General features: G+C 37.0%; 1 protein-coding gene across 3 annotated transcripts in view; it reads right to left on the bottom strand.

Annotated features, from left to right (window-relative positions):
* Nucleotides 1–399: 399 nt before the first annotated feature.
* Nucleotides 400–17,758, bottom strand: part of LOC149546614 (protein LIKE EARLY STARVATION, chloroplastic) — a 46,309-nt gene continuing 28,950 nt past the window's right edge. For all 3 annotated transcript variants that reach the window (XM_089791304.1, XM_089791303.1, XM_089791305.1), the window contains 2 exons: nt 1,632–1,828; nt 400–1,199 (listed from right to left, as the gene is read on the bottom strand). In XM_089791304.1, coding sequence (XP_089647430.1) covers nt 818–1,199; nt 1,632–1,828 — 579 coding nt within the window. In that variant the 3' untranslated portion in view covers nt 400–817. The remainder of the gene's footprint in view (nt 1,200–1,631; nt 1,829–17,758) is intronic.

Here is a 17,758-nt window from a genome sequence, read left to right as displayed (position 1 = left end):
AAATTTCTATCTTTGGGAACTTTATGTGGGGGTGCTCTGTGTACACTATATATAGAAGCCACCAGTTTTACAGTTGAAGCACATCCATGTTATGTGGGCTATCTTTCATATAGAGATTAGTAATCCTCATTCACATTTGTTAAAAAGAGAAAAAAAGAGACACCTGCTAAATTTTACAAGGAAATTATTAAGAATCTAAGAGCTATAAAGATTGTGTAAAAAGATGATTGGTTATTATAAAACAGTATGCAACTGGACCATTAAATCAATCAATTTCATTCATATTCCATTATGATAAGGGAGATCGTCAAGATCACAGGTTCATAAGCTAATCTGTAATATATCCATTTTCATTCATATTCTATCATGATAAGGGAGATCGTCAAGATCACAGGTTCATAAGCCAATCTATAATATATCCATTTACTAAATTGTTGCTTGGTTACAAATCAGAAGGCAAATTAAAATTTTGAAGCTTCTTCTAAAATCACTGTAGAATAACAATTATCCACATGATTTAAGGGCACCCTGACCTAGTTTGCCCAAATCAATCAGTGTGTCACAAATGGTAAGTACAAGCAAATCATCACAAAGCAATTGAGGACAGCTCAAATTGACTTTATGTAATGGAATTGATTATACGTAAGTTTGTACAAATCAATTGATTTTAAATTTATCTTATTTCTTTCATATTTTCAACTAAGCCTTTTTCACTATTAATAGTAAGGACTGCACTAGTCTTTCACAGAAACGGGAATTGACTATTAGTATTAGGTAAAAATAGGACTGCCTGAATCCAATTAATGTATGTCTGCAATTAGAGCTTTGGCCTGACGCGTTTACGTACCCTTCGTAACTCCTGGGAATTTTCAAAACAATGACGAAAACCAAAATGAGGATTCCTCTCATACCACGTTTCTTGTTCTTCATGAGTATCCCAATGTTCTCCACTGCTACTTTTCCCATATTTATGGATCCAACCAGAACCATCATGTTCTTCTCCCCATGTTCGGTTCCATCTTTCACCTGACACTCCTTCCCACCAAGTTTCTCCTTGTCTAATTCCATTGCTGTTTTGATCAAAGTTCTCATCCCATTTGTCACCCCATTTGCTCCATCTATTTCCACCCTCTGCACGTTCAGCCCATTTATCTGTGTACTTCATGGCACTACCCTTACCATCATACTTTTCACCCCACCTGTGAAATTTCAGGCATTTTAGTTAAGGTATAGCACAAAACTACAAGGCTTCATTGCTATAAAACCAGCAGACTAGCATAAATCAAAAGGGAAAAGAAATTAATGTACAGACGATGAATTACCAAAGCTAATGCCTAGCCAATTTTTAAAGTCCTAGTCAACAAAATGAAATATTTAAAGAACATCACACCAAAAGGTGCAGAGTATGCTGACTTTTTATAGAGATAATACAGGAAAGAACACCTTTGCATGGATATTTTCTGTAATATCTTCAATTGAGTTACAACAGAAGCTTGTCAAATGCATCAGACAAAATCTCATGCCTTTTGAAGATGACTAGTTTTCCTCATGGTAGTATTCTGCACCCTATTTATGTTTTTATCTCATTTTAATTAAATTGGACACAGAAGAATGTCAGTCGTATTTGCTACCTTTCATGCCAAACATGAGCATGGCCAGCTTCCAAGGGAGTGTTGAGATCTATTTGACACCATTTGTCTGCCCATTTTTCTGCATGACCTGTTGCATCATAATGCTCCCACCATTTTTCTTGCCATTGTTCATTCTGCCCGTTTTTTGCCCATTTGTCTGCAAACTTCTCCATATGTAAAACACCGCTTCTTATGTCCTGTATAGGATTACCCAGCAAGAATACATAAAAACATTAAATTACTATCTACATATATGAAACCTAATCATTAGAGACTGTATAACTATATACATAAACCCACATATATGCATATGCATATATACACATACAAACTCTGCAGTAAATGAAAGTTCACCTTTACCATCTTTCTGGATGCTGCTCCATCAATCATTAAGATGTTCTACATATTGCATAAGACTTGTATAATTTACACCACTTTGTGGTGAAATAGAATACATTTGGCCTACTATACTGCTTAGAGGTGAAAAAGCATAGGCTCTCTTACACGTTAATAAAAAAAACATTAAAATGTTGTTAAGCAGCACTAGGAACCCAAAATCCCATTACAAGTAATAATTCATAATATAAATATGAAAAGATGAAACCCACATTGATGTAAAGAAAAAACAAATGATCATTCACTGAATTCTCCTCATCAAACTGTGTTCAAAATGCAAGCTTCTAGCACGTTTTTGAAAAGGTTGAAATTAGACCAAGTACCATATTCTGGTAATGTCTTCTCAAGTCTTAAAATCAATGCCCTAAGGCTTAAACAATATTGATGTTCACTTGGAAACCAGAAAGCCATCACTAGTTTGCAATGGCTACTTATAATGATACATTCATAAAAAAAAATCAATCTAGAGTTTTTGCTCTTGTTAGCTCATTCCATAAGCTCTGAGATAACATTTCTACCTTTTTAGCATGTGAATCAGTAAGGCATGACCATGTAATGTATACAAAAACTTTGGTTCCCTCACAAACTGACCTAACTTTCTATGAAGGATCCTACTCTAGAACCATGATTTTTATTAGATATCATGTTAACAGTTATATTGTAATGTTATAAAACATTATTGCAAAATTCCAACTACTGGAACCATGTTATGGCCTTGTGAGTAGATTCTAACTAATTTGATATTGAATTGTTATATTTTTCTATCATTATACACGCAAAGGTTTTAGTCAACAAGCACCTAAGGGGTGCATATTTATAGGCCACTCACAAGATCATTGTCATAAATGCCAACATGGGAAACCTACAAGAATAATTTTTCAAAGCCTTCCAACTAGGGGGCAGAGAGTTGGGAGCATAAAGTGCTTAATTACAAGTCTGGGAAAGCTGACCCAGGGCTGTAAAGCTTAACTGTTGTTTTCCTATCTATAACAGTATGACGGATGACCAATCAATCTCTTTAAATTTGTTCGCTATGGATAAAGTACAGCATTGAATCAGGGTTTTCTCTTGAGCTGCATCATTCTGTTACATTTAAAATTGTCCTTATTAATACAACTCAAACTACAACAACATGTGGGGTAATAGCTGTCTTCAAATTGTAAGGTGGAGCTCCCTGAGATCTCAAACTCCCTAGAGACTAATATATAAACAATATTAAGTTACAAACACTATACGATATTTCATTTGGGAAGTTTTGTATAAAAGAAATAGCTATACGTATGCCATCTTTTTGCATCAGGCACAAGAACACCACTAGAAACAGCTCGTCTTACAAGCAATATTCAATGAAATTACAAATGAAAGCTACTAATCAAAACACAGGAACGGTGACATCTTCCTAATGTCAAAAACAAGGATTAGCAATCTGATGCAAACAAGATTTGAAAGCAACATCTACTTCAACATAGGACAAACATGATTTCAAGAAAGAAATTGTTAAGTTGCATGCAAAGCTACCATTTATACAAACAAACAACATCAATACAAATGTTGACATCATCATTCAGCTTCAAGTTTAATAAGTGAATTCACACCCAATAACACAGATTGCATAATAGTGATAGAATGATAATTCAGCAAGATAGGTATATTGTCAACTATCAGCCCTCTAACTCTTTGCTTGAAAATATCAATAACTATAAATCGCAATCTGTTACATGAAATACCTTTGAGAACATGTTGAATCCTGTACAGAACTAGAAATAGTTACCATTAATATTCTAACAACTTAGCCGATCATAATTTAAAGACTTGAATCTGATATCCTCCATGAAAGCAAAATAAATTTATATCGATTGTGTTTTATATTGGAATCTCTCTCTCTCTCTCTCTCTCTCTCTCTCTCTCTCTCTCTCACACACACACACACACACACACACACGCACACACACACACACAGAGATTGCATAATAGATAGAATGATAATTCAGCAAGATAGGCATATTGTCAACTATCAGCCCTCAACTCTTTGTTTGAAAATATCAACAACCTATAAACCGCAATCTGTTACATGAAATACCTTTGAGAACATGTTGAATCCATAATTTAATGGCTTGAATCTGATATCCTCCATGAAAAAAATATATATTTATATCAGTTGTGTGTTTTGTATTGGAATCTCTCTCTCTCTCTCTCTCTCTCTCTCTCTCTCTCTCTCTCTCTCTCTAATTCAACGTTATTTAGTCCATACTTAGTTTGAGGGAGTCATAGATTGTGAAGTCAATTGTATAAAGTTATATATTTCAAAGAAAAGACTGTAAACTCCCTTTTAATATTAATATCAAATGCATTTTTTACATATTGCTCTCCATTCTTGGTACAATATTTCAAGAGATCTGCATATCTTTGACAATACACTTCTTCTATTGTTATAATTGATTGGTTTTCTATCGCGATACAGGTATAAGTCTTTTAATATAAGATGTAGAGTGATGTGGTCAATAAGGGACGCTTATATATTTGTATGGGCATGATCTATCTCATTTCGATATAAAATATTTCTATCTTAATTCATTTGACCCAATATTTTTTAGTTTGTCTCCCAATTAAAAATGTATCATTCCTTAACCAATGGCTCAACAAATCTTTGAAAATATATAATATAATCCTTTTTTGTAATGCATATTATCCTAGATATATTAGTTGTTATTAGGAATATAAAGAATCAATATAAAGGCCTCACTATGGAATTCTTTTAAGATACACTTGTAGGTCAGTATTTACAAATCTATGTAAAGATCGCTGGCTGTAATTAAAAAAAAACTAGCATAAATAGTTAGTGATAAACAAATTAGATTTCTCAGATGTCACTTAAGGTTTATTCTTTGTTTATAGCAAGTTACGCTTGTATCCCTTCTGAGATTTGAAGGGAAAACCCTCACTAGCTCAAACTGTCAAGAAGATATTATACCAATTTCTATTAATTGGCCTAACCTACCTATGTTTTGATCATAAAGACTTTATACCAAAGGCCAAAAGGTTTCCTAAGTGCATCTTTGGAAATACAAGGAACTGACACAGTGCAAGGTAGGAGGATCCCCAAAGGAGATGTCCTAGCCCCCAATTATATAACCACACAGCGGAAACACAACAGCAAGAAGCAATAATGCAAGATCTGATACCAAATTACAATAATTTATTCATAAAATAACTGTTACCTGCAATGTGTTGGGCTATAAGGCCTTCCCAGTTATGGCCAAATACAATAGCAATTACAATAACAATTCTACAAGATCCCTCAAGATCCAACTTACAAAACCAATCCCAACTAGCCCAAATCTGTAACATAACTGCAATATGGAAGAAACCACCAAGGAAATCTAAACTTTTGCTCACACGCCCACCAAGCAATCTCCTTGTTTTCCAGCTGCAGCCCTAGCTCTGCTCCAACTATATCCAAGATTCAAGTGTAAACTGCCTCACATTCGGCGCTCCGTCCACACACTCACAACTTCATCACAATCCTATTGTAAACTGCCTCACATTCGGCACTTTGTCCACGGAGTCGGGAAAAACTCGCTTTTCAGCTACTCTCCACACTCCAAGATGGATAATAATCCCAAAAGACTTCACCACCTACTTATACCAATCTAAGCCACAAGTTGGCCTCCACAGTCCAGAAATTGATATCCGAGAAAAATCGAGATGTCTCCTAGCTCTGATTGAATTAGAACTCATGCTTCGAATCGAAGGTATAACTCTAGGTCCTCTACAACCCCTTAAAGGCGCAAAGGCTGATTCACCAAGGATAAGTACGCATCCATCCTGAAAGTTAAGCACAAAAAACAGTCGTGCAAAATTGCCAGAAATCAATACTCCAGGAGAATTGCCATATCTCTCAACTTATGAGGAATTAGAAACTGCGCCTCTGAAGCAAGGAAGTACTCTAGGCCCTCTTCAATCCCTGAAAAGCGCATCCTCTCATTCATTGCGCAAAATTAGTTACATGCCCTGCAACAAGCACCCAAAAACCAGAAAACACAGTTCTAGCAGCAAGGTACAAATAGCTCAAACTTCAACTCAATCCATCCGATCTCTATGCAATCATGAGGAAAGGTTCTCCAATGTGTCTCCAACACATCCCTAACCATGAAAAGCATAACCCCTCCAAGACCAAGCTCGATGCTCCTACATCAGATTCCCCAAGTAAATATTAAAGTATGTCCCATACTTTGATGCCCAAAGGAAGATCTGCAACCAACTTCATCTTTACCAAAGGCTTTCACTTCATCAAAGTCAATAGAACAAATTTGAAAATCATCCATCTATGCTTCATCCACTGAAACATCAGAATCAAATACATATCAGCAACTCAATCAACATGCTCACACCCAAGAATAAACTGAACATAAGGCTTCATCAGCAAACCCTCATCCACATCAGCAGCAACAAACTCCACATCACTAGCAATATGAAGATCTCCATCAACACATGTCAAACTAACAACACCAGCAACCTCATTGCTCACAACAAGATGCTCTTCAACACACAACTCATCACCAACAGCAACCAAATCATCCATGACCAAGTGCTCTGCAATTTCCATGTCAGATCCAACCAAATGATCACGAAAACGAATGTTTATCCCAGCATCAACAAGTTTAAGAATATCTTCAACAACAACCTCCAATTGCTCTGCAAGTTCTGTATTAGAATTCACAAACTGATCAACAAAACCAACCTCTTCCACCTTGACCTTGTCATGCCATCTTCTCTCACGAACAAGTCTCTTAACCGGCCAAACAACTCTCTTCCAGATCGGTAGACTCCAACGCCACAACCATCTACCAAATGCCTTCCTCATCCTATCCTTATCTCAATTAGCTGAACTAGTTTCAAACTAAGCAACCACCTTCTTAGTTCGATCAGCCAAACTAGCTTCAACCCGAGTAGACATTTTAGAAAACCTCCTTTCCACCACATCATGAAGATTCGCAATCATCTCAAGGTCCAATCCTCTTGGAGCCATCTCCCAAGATCTTTGTAAACCCTCTGTAACAAATCCTTCCCATGCTCCTTGTGACAACCTCGAATTGTTTGCAAGTCAGATCGCAACCTGCCACCTTGCATGAACAATTAGGAACCACATCACAAGTCCATGACCACGGATCTGCAATCCAAAAGCTCTCTAAGATCATGCCTCAACAAGATCAGTCTTCCATCTTCGCATCCATCGATCCATCTGTAAGCCCTCTGCAATTGCAAGTCAAAACCATGATCTACCACCTCACAACCAAGAGATCTAGGACTCCAAAAAGAAAATCCACCACCAAATCAAGATCAACTTAGATCTACTTCTCCAACCCAAGTCCTGGTGCAAACTGCCTCAACTTCGGCGATCTGTCTACACACAGAAACAACCTTGGCTCTGATACCATCTGACGCAACGCAAGGCTGGAGGATCTCCAAAGGAGATGTCCTAGCACCCAGCTATATAACCACATAGCGGAAACACAACAACAAGAAGCAATAATGCAAGATCTAAAACCAAATTACAATAATTTATTCATAAAATAACTATTACTTGCAATGTGTCAGGCTATAAGGCCTTCCCGGTTATGGCCAAATACAATAACAATTCTACAAGATCCCTCAAGATCCAACTTACAAAACCAATCCCAGCTAGCCTAGATTTGTAACATAACAGCAATCTCGAAGAAATCACCAAGGAACTCTAAACTTTGGCTCGCAAGCCCACCAAGCAATCTCCTTGTTTTCCAGCTGCAGCCCTAGCTCTGCTCCAACTATATCCAAGATTCAAGTGTAAACTGCCTCACATTTAGCACTCTATCCACACACACACAACTTCATCACAATCCTATTGTAAACTGCCTCACATTCAATGCTCTATCCACAAACTCAGGAAAAACTTGCTCTTCAGCTACTCTCCACACTCTAAGATGGATAATAATCCCAAAAGACTTCACCATAACCCCTACTTACCCAATCTAAGCCACAAGTCGGCCTCCAACAGAAATTAATTGTCCAGAAATAGATATTCAAGCAAAATTGCGATATCTCCTAGCTCTGATTGAATTAGAACTCATGCTTCGAACCGAGGGTATAACTTAAGGTCCTCTACAACCCCTTAAAGGCACAAAGGTTGATTCACCAAGGATAAGTGTGCATCCATCCTGAGAGTTAAGCACAGAAAACAGTCGCGCAAAACTGCCAGAAATCGATACTCCAGGAGAATTGCCATATCTCCCAACTTATTAGGAATTAGAACTTGTGCCTTTGAAATAAGGAAGTACTCTAGGCCCTCTTCAATCCTTGAAAAGAACATCCTCTCATTCATTGCGCAATATTAGTTACACGCCCTACAACAGGAACCCAGAAACCAGAAAACACAGTTCCAGCAGCAAGGTACAAACAACTCAAACTTCAACTCAATCCATCCAATCTCTATGCAATCATGAGGAAAGGTTCTCCAATGTGTCTCCAACGCATCCCTAACCATGAAAGGCATAACTCCACCAAAATCAAGCTTGATGCTCTTGCATCAGGAATTGACTAGAGCACCAATAGAACCAATTTCCTCCATGTGCCAACAATTATATAAAAGGTAAGTGTATCAAGGGACTTGGTATAAAAAGCATAACAAGTATACATAAAGGAGAGCTCCTCCTGCTCGGATAGAAACAGCTCTCATACATAGCAGAAATGGCTTCAAATGCTCCCAGAATCATGCTTACAGACTCTCAAGTTTGAGAGGTGATAGCAACTCTACATGGAAAACAAAGGTCCAAAACCAAGTAGATAATGAAAACCTATGAAATACTATGAATGGTCATGGTGCTAGGCCTAGTGCAAGGCCTACAACTAAGTGCAATTAAGCTTGGGCTAAACTTAGGGAAAACTTAGAAAAGGGTTTGAAAAAATTATCAAATTCTTCATCTCCAAAGTCAATTTCATCATTTGAGAATGCAAAGTGGTGAAAAATTGATGAGGTCCTTCAAAAGAGTCGTCGAAATGTCATCATCACTCCAAGCATTGGAGGAAACCAATTCACATGTTTCTCTTGTTCCAATCATCTTGAGAGCACTATCCCTTCTTTTTGAGAAAGCCACCTATCCCAATGTGGCTAGCAAAAGCCTACACTTCCAGAACTAGTGAATTTTCTTCAATGGGAGCAAGCATTTCAAGATGAGCCTATAAAATCTATAAACAATTAGGCTCTCATGTCATAACAGAAAGGAAAGAAACCTAAATATCTAAGTGGTCCACCCAAACCACCATAGGACATTAATCTACGAAAAAAAAGTGTCTTGTTTGTGGGAAAAAAGGGTTATATTCTCCAATAGTGTTGGTACAACTCCTTTGCAAATGGAGAACCAAACCAACAAAAGGCCCCAAAAGGGCACAAACACAAGAATTAATGTTGATAAAATAAGATTCCCCCACAACATGAAAATGTTATTTCCACAAAAGATTCTAACGAAGAAAACAATTGTGTTGTAAAACATTCAAATCTTCTTTAGTGTCATTAGTGTATAATATTTTATTATTTTGACTTGAAAACGTGACAAAGTGGTGTATCACCTTTATTGGTGTCTTCAAGTGTTGTATGTACCTAGTAAGTTCTTCTCGCAGGCCCTAAGCACATAAGTTCTTATGTTTACTTTAGACCACATAGGAACATGTCCACCTTTGGTGGATTTATCACTTTATCAATTTCCACTTTAAGTGGAACTTCCAACTTTAGTGGACATTATCACATTGTCACTTTTCTGCCTTAGGTGGGTAGTCCACCATTAGTAGGCATATATGACACTATCACTTATTTACCTGTTGATGTGAGTTTTATTCCACTACAACATGCAAAATCAAATACTCAATGTTTCTAGGTGAAACACCAAATATTTAATCCTCTTTAGATATAAGGCCATCTCTGATGCTAAGCTTGCAAAGTAAGATCATAAAATGACTTCAAGGTTCCTTTAGCTATGGATACTCGCTCAATGAAGTAATGAGTTTTGTTAGTAACCACTTAGAGGACTTATGCTATTCATTCAATGGGCACGAACCACTTGCACTTTAAAGATTTAGCTTCACAATGCAATGAAAATATGGTTTGATCTTCCAATATTTCCACTTCAACTTAACTTCTACTACTACTTCTACCTCTAATTATGATTATGAATGCAAGGAATCATGGATGACTTAGACTCTACTAGATGTAGGTTTACAAGTGACTCCACCCAGCTAGTGTAAGCTTCTAAGGACATACTCAAATGGTTTTCAAATCAATATCTACCCTCTCCAATCCCATCAATGGGTACAAACTAAAGATTGGATATCAATTGAAGTTAAGTACTTTCACTAGTTCACCACACAAGGCACTCCAACAATGAGCAAGAGGGTAATGGCCTAGTTTATATACTCCTTCCTCCTTCCCCCTTTTAGCAAAATCAACGAACTTAAGTAAAATTTCACTTAGTTCCTCTATGTCAATACTACTAAGGCCTACATGTTATAACTCCATGACCTCTTAACTTCTCCATGCAATCTTTATCTTAATTCCACCACCTTATCCTATGGGATTCTTGAGGTTCTTGGACTTCTTTCTCTTGAATGACTAGACTTCACAATGCTTGAACCTTTGGTATTTTCACCTTCATCGTTTGGAATTCTTCATTGTCTTCTTCGGATTTGATCCTTGAAGCAATCGCTTGGACACATTAACTTCTTCCTTGACATATTAAATTTTCCTCAATCCATTTCCTTGTATGACCCGACCATCATCAGGATCACTCCCCTGCTGGGAATCTTCTCATTGGATTCTTTCTTAATCTCGACCTCAAACTTCTCCTTATGTCCTTCCTAGGAACTGAATGAAGAGGAGGATAGCTATTGGGAGAGGTCAGATATAGCTGCAAGTCTGAGGTAAGCCATGAGAATATTAGTATATTTAAGTCTGAAGATGTCCTCCAAGGAAAATCAATTTTGCCAAATCACTATGTTTTATCGACCCTTTCAAATTGCCGACTGTGATTGCAGATCTAAAAGGGTCATCTTTTGATATTTGTGGAGACCTATCCATGGTTGAAAGACAAAGTGTTGCAGGCCAAAAAGTATGAAAATTTCCAGACTGGGCAATTTTTTTGAAAATTCACAGAAAATAGTTTGAGGCCCATTCAAGGCTTTTTTTGAGACCAGTTCCCATCCTTTTGCACACATTTTCATGCATTCCAAGACTGCAACAAAGGTGTTGCAGACTTCTAAACCAAGGGTGTTTTTGGAAAAAAAAAATTCTGCCCAAATCGACCAACTCTTGTTTGCTTTCCTCCTTGGTCAAATGCTCATCATTTGCAACCAATTTGAAATGAATGAATGTCTTAAGACTACCTCTAGAAATTGATTTTTTCCTTTGACTTAAATCTGGGTTTGTTCTTTGACCACAATCTGATCATGAATGTGTCGCAGACCTTGTTGGCATGGTTTTGAGGCTTATATTAGGCCATTAAAGGTTTGAAATCCTAAGTTGCAGACCCAAGGTCTGCAGACACCTGCAACAGAGGCAATTTCTCTTTGAAATTCCTCATAAATTCTTAGCTTCACCAACTCATAAACTTGATATTGCTGAGTCTTCATAGTGTCTTTGGACATTTAAAACACTAAGTTTGCAGCCTAAATTCATCCACAAAAGTGCATTAGCAGGTATATCTTCACACATTATTAAGTTAGCTCTGGAGGTAGAGTGTGAGCTTCTTACTTGATTATTTCAATCTAAATTCACACACAAATCCATGGACTTGATGGAAGGTGATTTTTACAAGTTATTGGGACCAATCCATTGTCAATTTCAGACATGTCCAAGTTGTCCTCAGAAAATCAGACTTCAATGGGAGACTAATTTCATTATTTTTGAAGGCAAAGTGTTCATAAAATTTCGTCTTAGGATTCTTATCAAAATGCTTATTCTTGTTATTTCTTTCATAGGATAGAGCCACTAAGTTGGCATAGAATCCATGGTTAATGCAATGATTCCAAGTCTGAAGTTCCTTGAAGACCATACTAACTTCAGGCTTTGTACCAAGAATAACGTCCAGATCAAAGGCAGGGATATTTGCAAGGAAGTGAATAAAGGAGGGTGGAAAACAAGCTTGAGTTCGAGGCCAAGGATAGCAATGAAAGCGGACTAACCTAAAGCAATTGAGTTCAAAGGACAACACTTCAAGATGATGAACTTTGAAACTGGAATAAAGGAAAGAAAGTTCAAGGACCAAGCTGAAGGAATTATCCCAAGATCAAACCTTCATCAAGAATAGACATAAGGAAAAGTCTAAGGTCGAGAGCAAGAAAGAATCCAAGGACAAGATTCCCATCAGGGGAGTGATCCTGATGATGATTGAGTCATACAAGGAAATGGACCGAGGAAAATTTAATATGCCAAGGGAGAAGTTAATGAATTCAAGGGATTGCTCCAAGGATCGAATAGGAAGATGAAGGAGACGGAAACGAATTCCAAACAATGAAGGGGGAAGTCTCAAAGATTCAAGCATTGTAAAGTCCAATCATCCAAGAGAAAGAAGTCCAAGAACGATGTAGAATTCCTAATGATAAGGTGATGGAATTAAGATAAACATTGCATGGAGAAGTTAGCATGGAGGCTTTCCTAATATTCACATCGAGGAATTCAGTGAAATTTTACTTAAGTTTGTTGATTTTACTAAAAGGGAGAAGGATAAAGTACTATACATCTTGGATGATGAGTTGTGTGATGACTAGGCACTGTCCTTTCTTCTTATTGGTCCTAAAGCTTTTGAATTTTCTCATTGGCTAGTTTTGAGGTGCTTAATTTCTATCCGCTACTTTTGGCTACCCTGATTAGGGTTTGTGATGGATTAATTTGGGCCATTGATTTCAATTTAATCTTGGTCGTTCACTATAATTGGGGCTCCTATAAAAAACCCCATCCCTCTTGTTTGTAAAGTAGGACTTGTTGGAGAATTGTTGCTAATATATTGTCAAATTTGCTCTACTTTTCATTGTGGTGTCTTACATGGCGAATTGTTGTGATCAAGTTTGAATTATTGCATGGTGATCCATATTTCCTCACTTGGCTTAGGATTTTATTTCACATTGTTCAGAAGTAGCTTAGTTGGAGGAAAAATTTGTGGATGCTTACTTGCTTGGCTCAAATATAAACTAGACCACTAGCCTCTTGCTGGTGGTAGGAGTTGTTGGCAATGTGCCAGCATCCCTAACGAGATTTGTGACATGACTTAACCACCTCCTTTGTCTTCTATAAGTCTAGCAGTTGTATCAAGCATTAATAGGTCAAACTTTTGGTGCAATGACAACCCTACCAAGTTAACAAGAGGTATTAGAGCTTGGTTACACGTTTGAATCCACGAAGGCTATAGTGAGTCACATTGGGAGGGGAATTGTTGGCAATGGACCAACATTCCTCACGGGGTTCAAGAAATAGCTTAACCATCTCTTGTGTCTTCTATAAGTCTAGTGGTTGTATCATGCATTGATAGGTCAATCTTTTGGTGCAACGACAACCTTAGCAGGTTAACAGGGTGCCTTGTGTGGTGAGCTAGTGAAAGTACTTTACTTGAATTGATATCCAATCTTTCGTTTGCATCCATTGATGGGATTGAAGATAGTAGATATTGATTTGAAAACCATTTGATTATATCCTTAGAAGCTTGCACTACGTGGGTGGAGTTGTTGATAAAACTACATCTATTAGAGGTAGAAGTAGTAAAATAAGTTAAGTTGAAGTGGAATGCTTGGAAGATCAAACCACATTTTTATTGCATTGTGAAGCTAAATCTTTACAAGTGCAAGCAGTTGATACCCATTGAATGAATAGTTTAAGTCCGATTTTCAAACCATCAGCCCATTGCAAATGGGGACCCCCTCTTATTGCTTTAGCAACTAGGAGTCGTCTTAGGTGGTTTTAGTTGGCAACATTTTAAAGTCTACAAGTCCAAGGGCAAGTTTGAGCAATTTTGGCTTGTTGAAAAGTAATATTTGTTTGGGGTTTGTGTGAGGGTTTTGATGTCATTTTGAGGTATTTTCATAGCCTAAGTCCTAGTGTAAGGGTAGAGTTTTAGTCTAAGTGAGAAAGGTTTACATGCTTGGGAGATGGAAGAAGGATTGTGAGAAAATTCAAAAAGTGGTGGAAATCCACTAATCAGAGGATTTCCCCTATTGAAATGCTCTAACTCTAGGATTTCCACCAGCTATAATTTCTCCACATAATCTCGAGATTTCACCTTAGGACAAAGGGACGTGATGCAAACTTGGTTGTGAGGGATCCTTGGTTAAGAAACAAATCGATGAAGAGAAGGAAAAAAGTAATTTTCTTAAGGATAACTGTTACAATTATGAACTTGGTGGATATCCTATAACTAGAGGATTCCCACAATCGAAATCCTCTCTCCTTAGGATTTCCACCTTTCTCATCATTCACTAAAAAATGGTGCAAAATTGCACTAAGGAATAGCAACTTGAAAATAAGTGAAATGAATAGCACAAGAGGTGACCTTATATCAAGAGAAGATTGAGTGTTAGGTGTTTCTCCCCGAGACATTACATATTTGATTCTACATGTTGTAGTGGAACAAAAGTCACATCAACAAGTCCCCTAAGTGATTACCAGTAAATCACATTATTTCATAGCGCAAGTATTCCATAGTTAACAAAACCTTGAAGTCATTTCATAATCTTAATTGCAAGCTTAGCATGAGATAGCCTTATATCAAGAGAGTATTGAATGCTAGGTGTCTCAGCAAAAAACATTGAGTATTTGATTTTGTATGTTATAGTGGAATAAAACTCACATCAACACCACCTTAAGTGGTTAATAGATTGGCCTTTTAACCAAGGGGTCTCCTACATGCATTGTGATAACCCCAAAATAAGCCATGAATGATGTATAAATTTCTTGCAATTTTATGATATAGAGTCTATGAATTCTCATTTTTTAATAAGTATTTGAACAATATATAATAAACAAGAAATTATATATTATTACACTTTAAATGATGATAATTAGTAAAGAAATAAATATGAAATAATATATTAAACAGTAATAAATTATTAAAATAATAAATGATATTATTAAATAGAAAATAACAAACAATAAATAAAGAAAATAACATTTATTAAATTAGTCATAGAGTAAACACTGGACCAAAGTCACGACCAAAGGTCATGACTTGGCTAGCCACCCATAGCATCATTCCTCACAAGGCATATAAACATGGAAGTGGCATCCAACAAAAGGCATTGAAGAATCAGAAAAATAAAAAAATAAAAAACAGGAGCCAACATGGACTGGACTTAACACCTGACAAACTTAACAAGGAACACCACCAAAAATTCCAATTGTAAGTCACGACAACAGACAGGGAAGACTGTGAATACATTAGAGTGTGCAAACCAATCAGGTGCAAATAGGAGTGATAACAGTAAAATGACAAAACAAACAGTGACAGAGGAAGATGCTTGACACAAACTACATCCATACTCAAGTCCAGCTCACGATAGAAACAAAACACCATAAGCTAAGAAATGCAAGAGATAGTTATCGCATCAGCCACAATGACGGAAGTAACAGAAGCAAGAACAGACGAACAATAATAACGATACTAGAAGACAAGGAAGGCCCAGCTTCCCATGGGCAGTAACATGAACAAACAAAGCATACACATCAACCAGGTAGGAAAAGACAGTTCGCGCCAGTGGATAGAGGGATATACGAGATCAAAACAGTGATAAGGGCAATTGGAAACACATTACCAATCACAGAGATAATAATAATAATATCTATGAGGAGGAGATATCATCAAAAGATAATGAGCTAATAAACTAAGGGATAAGACATTCATACAGAAGATAATTATAGAGAAGAAGTTTCAATATTCATTCCTTATACCAAAAGAGAGGACATTACAGCAGTATCAGATCATAATCCTGCCACCTTGTGAGTGAAGGCTTATGCAAACTTACGAGAGTAGAACAAAGAAAACTACAACGAACGAACGACTTAGCAAATGAAGTGAGATCATATATGGAGCAAACTAACCAAACCAACCAAACCATGTTGAATCAAATGGAGAAGTCAAATCAGGCCCTCTCACGAGCCTTACAGAACATGAGAAACTCAATCAATAATTTAAAAAGTCAATTTAACCTAGGGAGAGAAACTAGTTCAATCCATTCTGAGAATAACAATATGACTTCAAACTCCATCCTTCCCCAACCCACATTCCTACCTCGAAGAGTAAACCTAAGAGAGGAGGAAGGGATAGAGCAACCCCTAATTAGCATTGAAGACATTGTAAGAGCATATGCAGTCTAGAACCTCACATTAGAGAAGTAGTCTCATTCAAGGAATTTTGTGAGGATAAAAAGAAGAGAGATACCTAGAGGGTATATGAATGAAGAACCCAAACACAAAGCAAGGTAGCAATTCCACTTTTTAATGGATCAGGAGAGATTTCAGCCCATCAGTGGTTAGAAAATCTGAACACATTAATCTCTCCATCAATGGTTAGAAAAGCTGAACACATTTTATATCCTAAATCCCATGATGGAGGAAGATGCCCTCCAATTTGCCATAATCCATTTTGGTGGAGCAGCAAATGATTGGTGGACCTAGGGACGTATCTCATTAGGGCCTAAAGATGTAAAATCCTATAAAGAGTTCTCTCAAAAACTTATGAACAGATTCAATGAGAAAGATACTGAGTGGTAATTTCAAGAGTTAACACACCTTAAGCAAACAGGAACACTTCATAGATATGTTAAACAACACCAAGAATTTCCAGTCATGATTCCCAATCTCTCCCAAAAGAGACTCACACGTATGTTCATAGGTCTTAAAGTATCCACAAAAGTCATGGCGAAACCCCATGAGCCACAAAATCTAGAAGATATAAGAAAGGCAAAGATGGTTGAATCTAATAATAAGGAAAGAGCTTGAGACTTCACTTCTAAAACATTCCATCGGAATGAAGGAACAAGGAGGGATAACCAAGATAAACCATGCTACTTATGTAATAAACCATGGAGGATGGGACACAGATGTCAACAAAGGGAAGAATTGATTCAAATAAATCTATGTTTCAAATGTAAGGAACCCTGGGAATGAGATCATTGATGTAAAAGAGGGCAAGTAAACCAAACTGAGGAAGCAAATAAAAAGGCGAGAGTGGAGGAATCAGAACAAGGAACACTTGCAATCATCTCCCAAGATGAAAATAGACACTTCTAGATTAAAGGCATACTTAAGGGCCAAAAAGTAATTGCACTAGTACGTACAGGGGATTCTCATGATTTTATCAGCAAACACTTGTTAGCAAAAAGAAGGCTAAAAACTCAAGACTTTGAAGGTTTTAGGCTCAGGCTGGTGAATGGATCCATAGATCGTTGTACAAAGTTGGTTACACAAGTGAAAATTGCCACCGGCGAACATATAATCAAAATAAATTTTTATGTAGCAAAAAAAAATGATATCATCTTAGGGATGCCGTGGATAAACACTCCCTAGGATGCTTTTTCACGGATGAACAAAATCTCGAAATATGTTTCAAGCATGAAGGGAAAGAAAAACTTTGAGGGGAATGCCTGATGGAACAACAAAAGTAGCATCCTATAATAAAATGGAGAAAATATTAAAACGTAACCAAGGGGAATTGGTAGCCTAG

Source organism: Cupressus sempervirens, chromosome 7 (genome assembly GCF_028749045.1).
Source record: "Cupressus sempervirens isolate cs-2001-9-10 chromosome 7, ASM2874904v1, whole genome shotgun sequence".
Lineage (NCBI taxonomy): Eukaryota > Viridiplantae > Streptophyta > Pinopsida > Cupressales > Cupressaceae > Cupressus > Cupressus sempervirens.
Note: the sequence above shows the minus strand (reverse complement) of the source record. Positions and strands in the feature narration are given on the sequence as shown.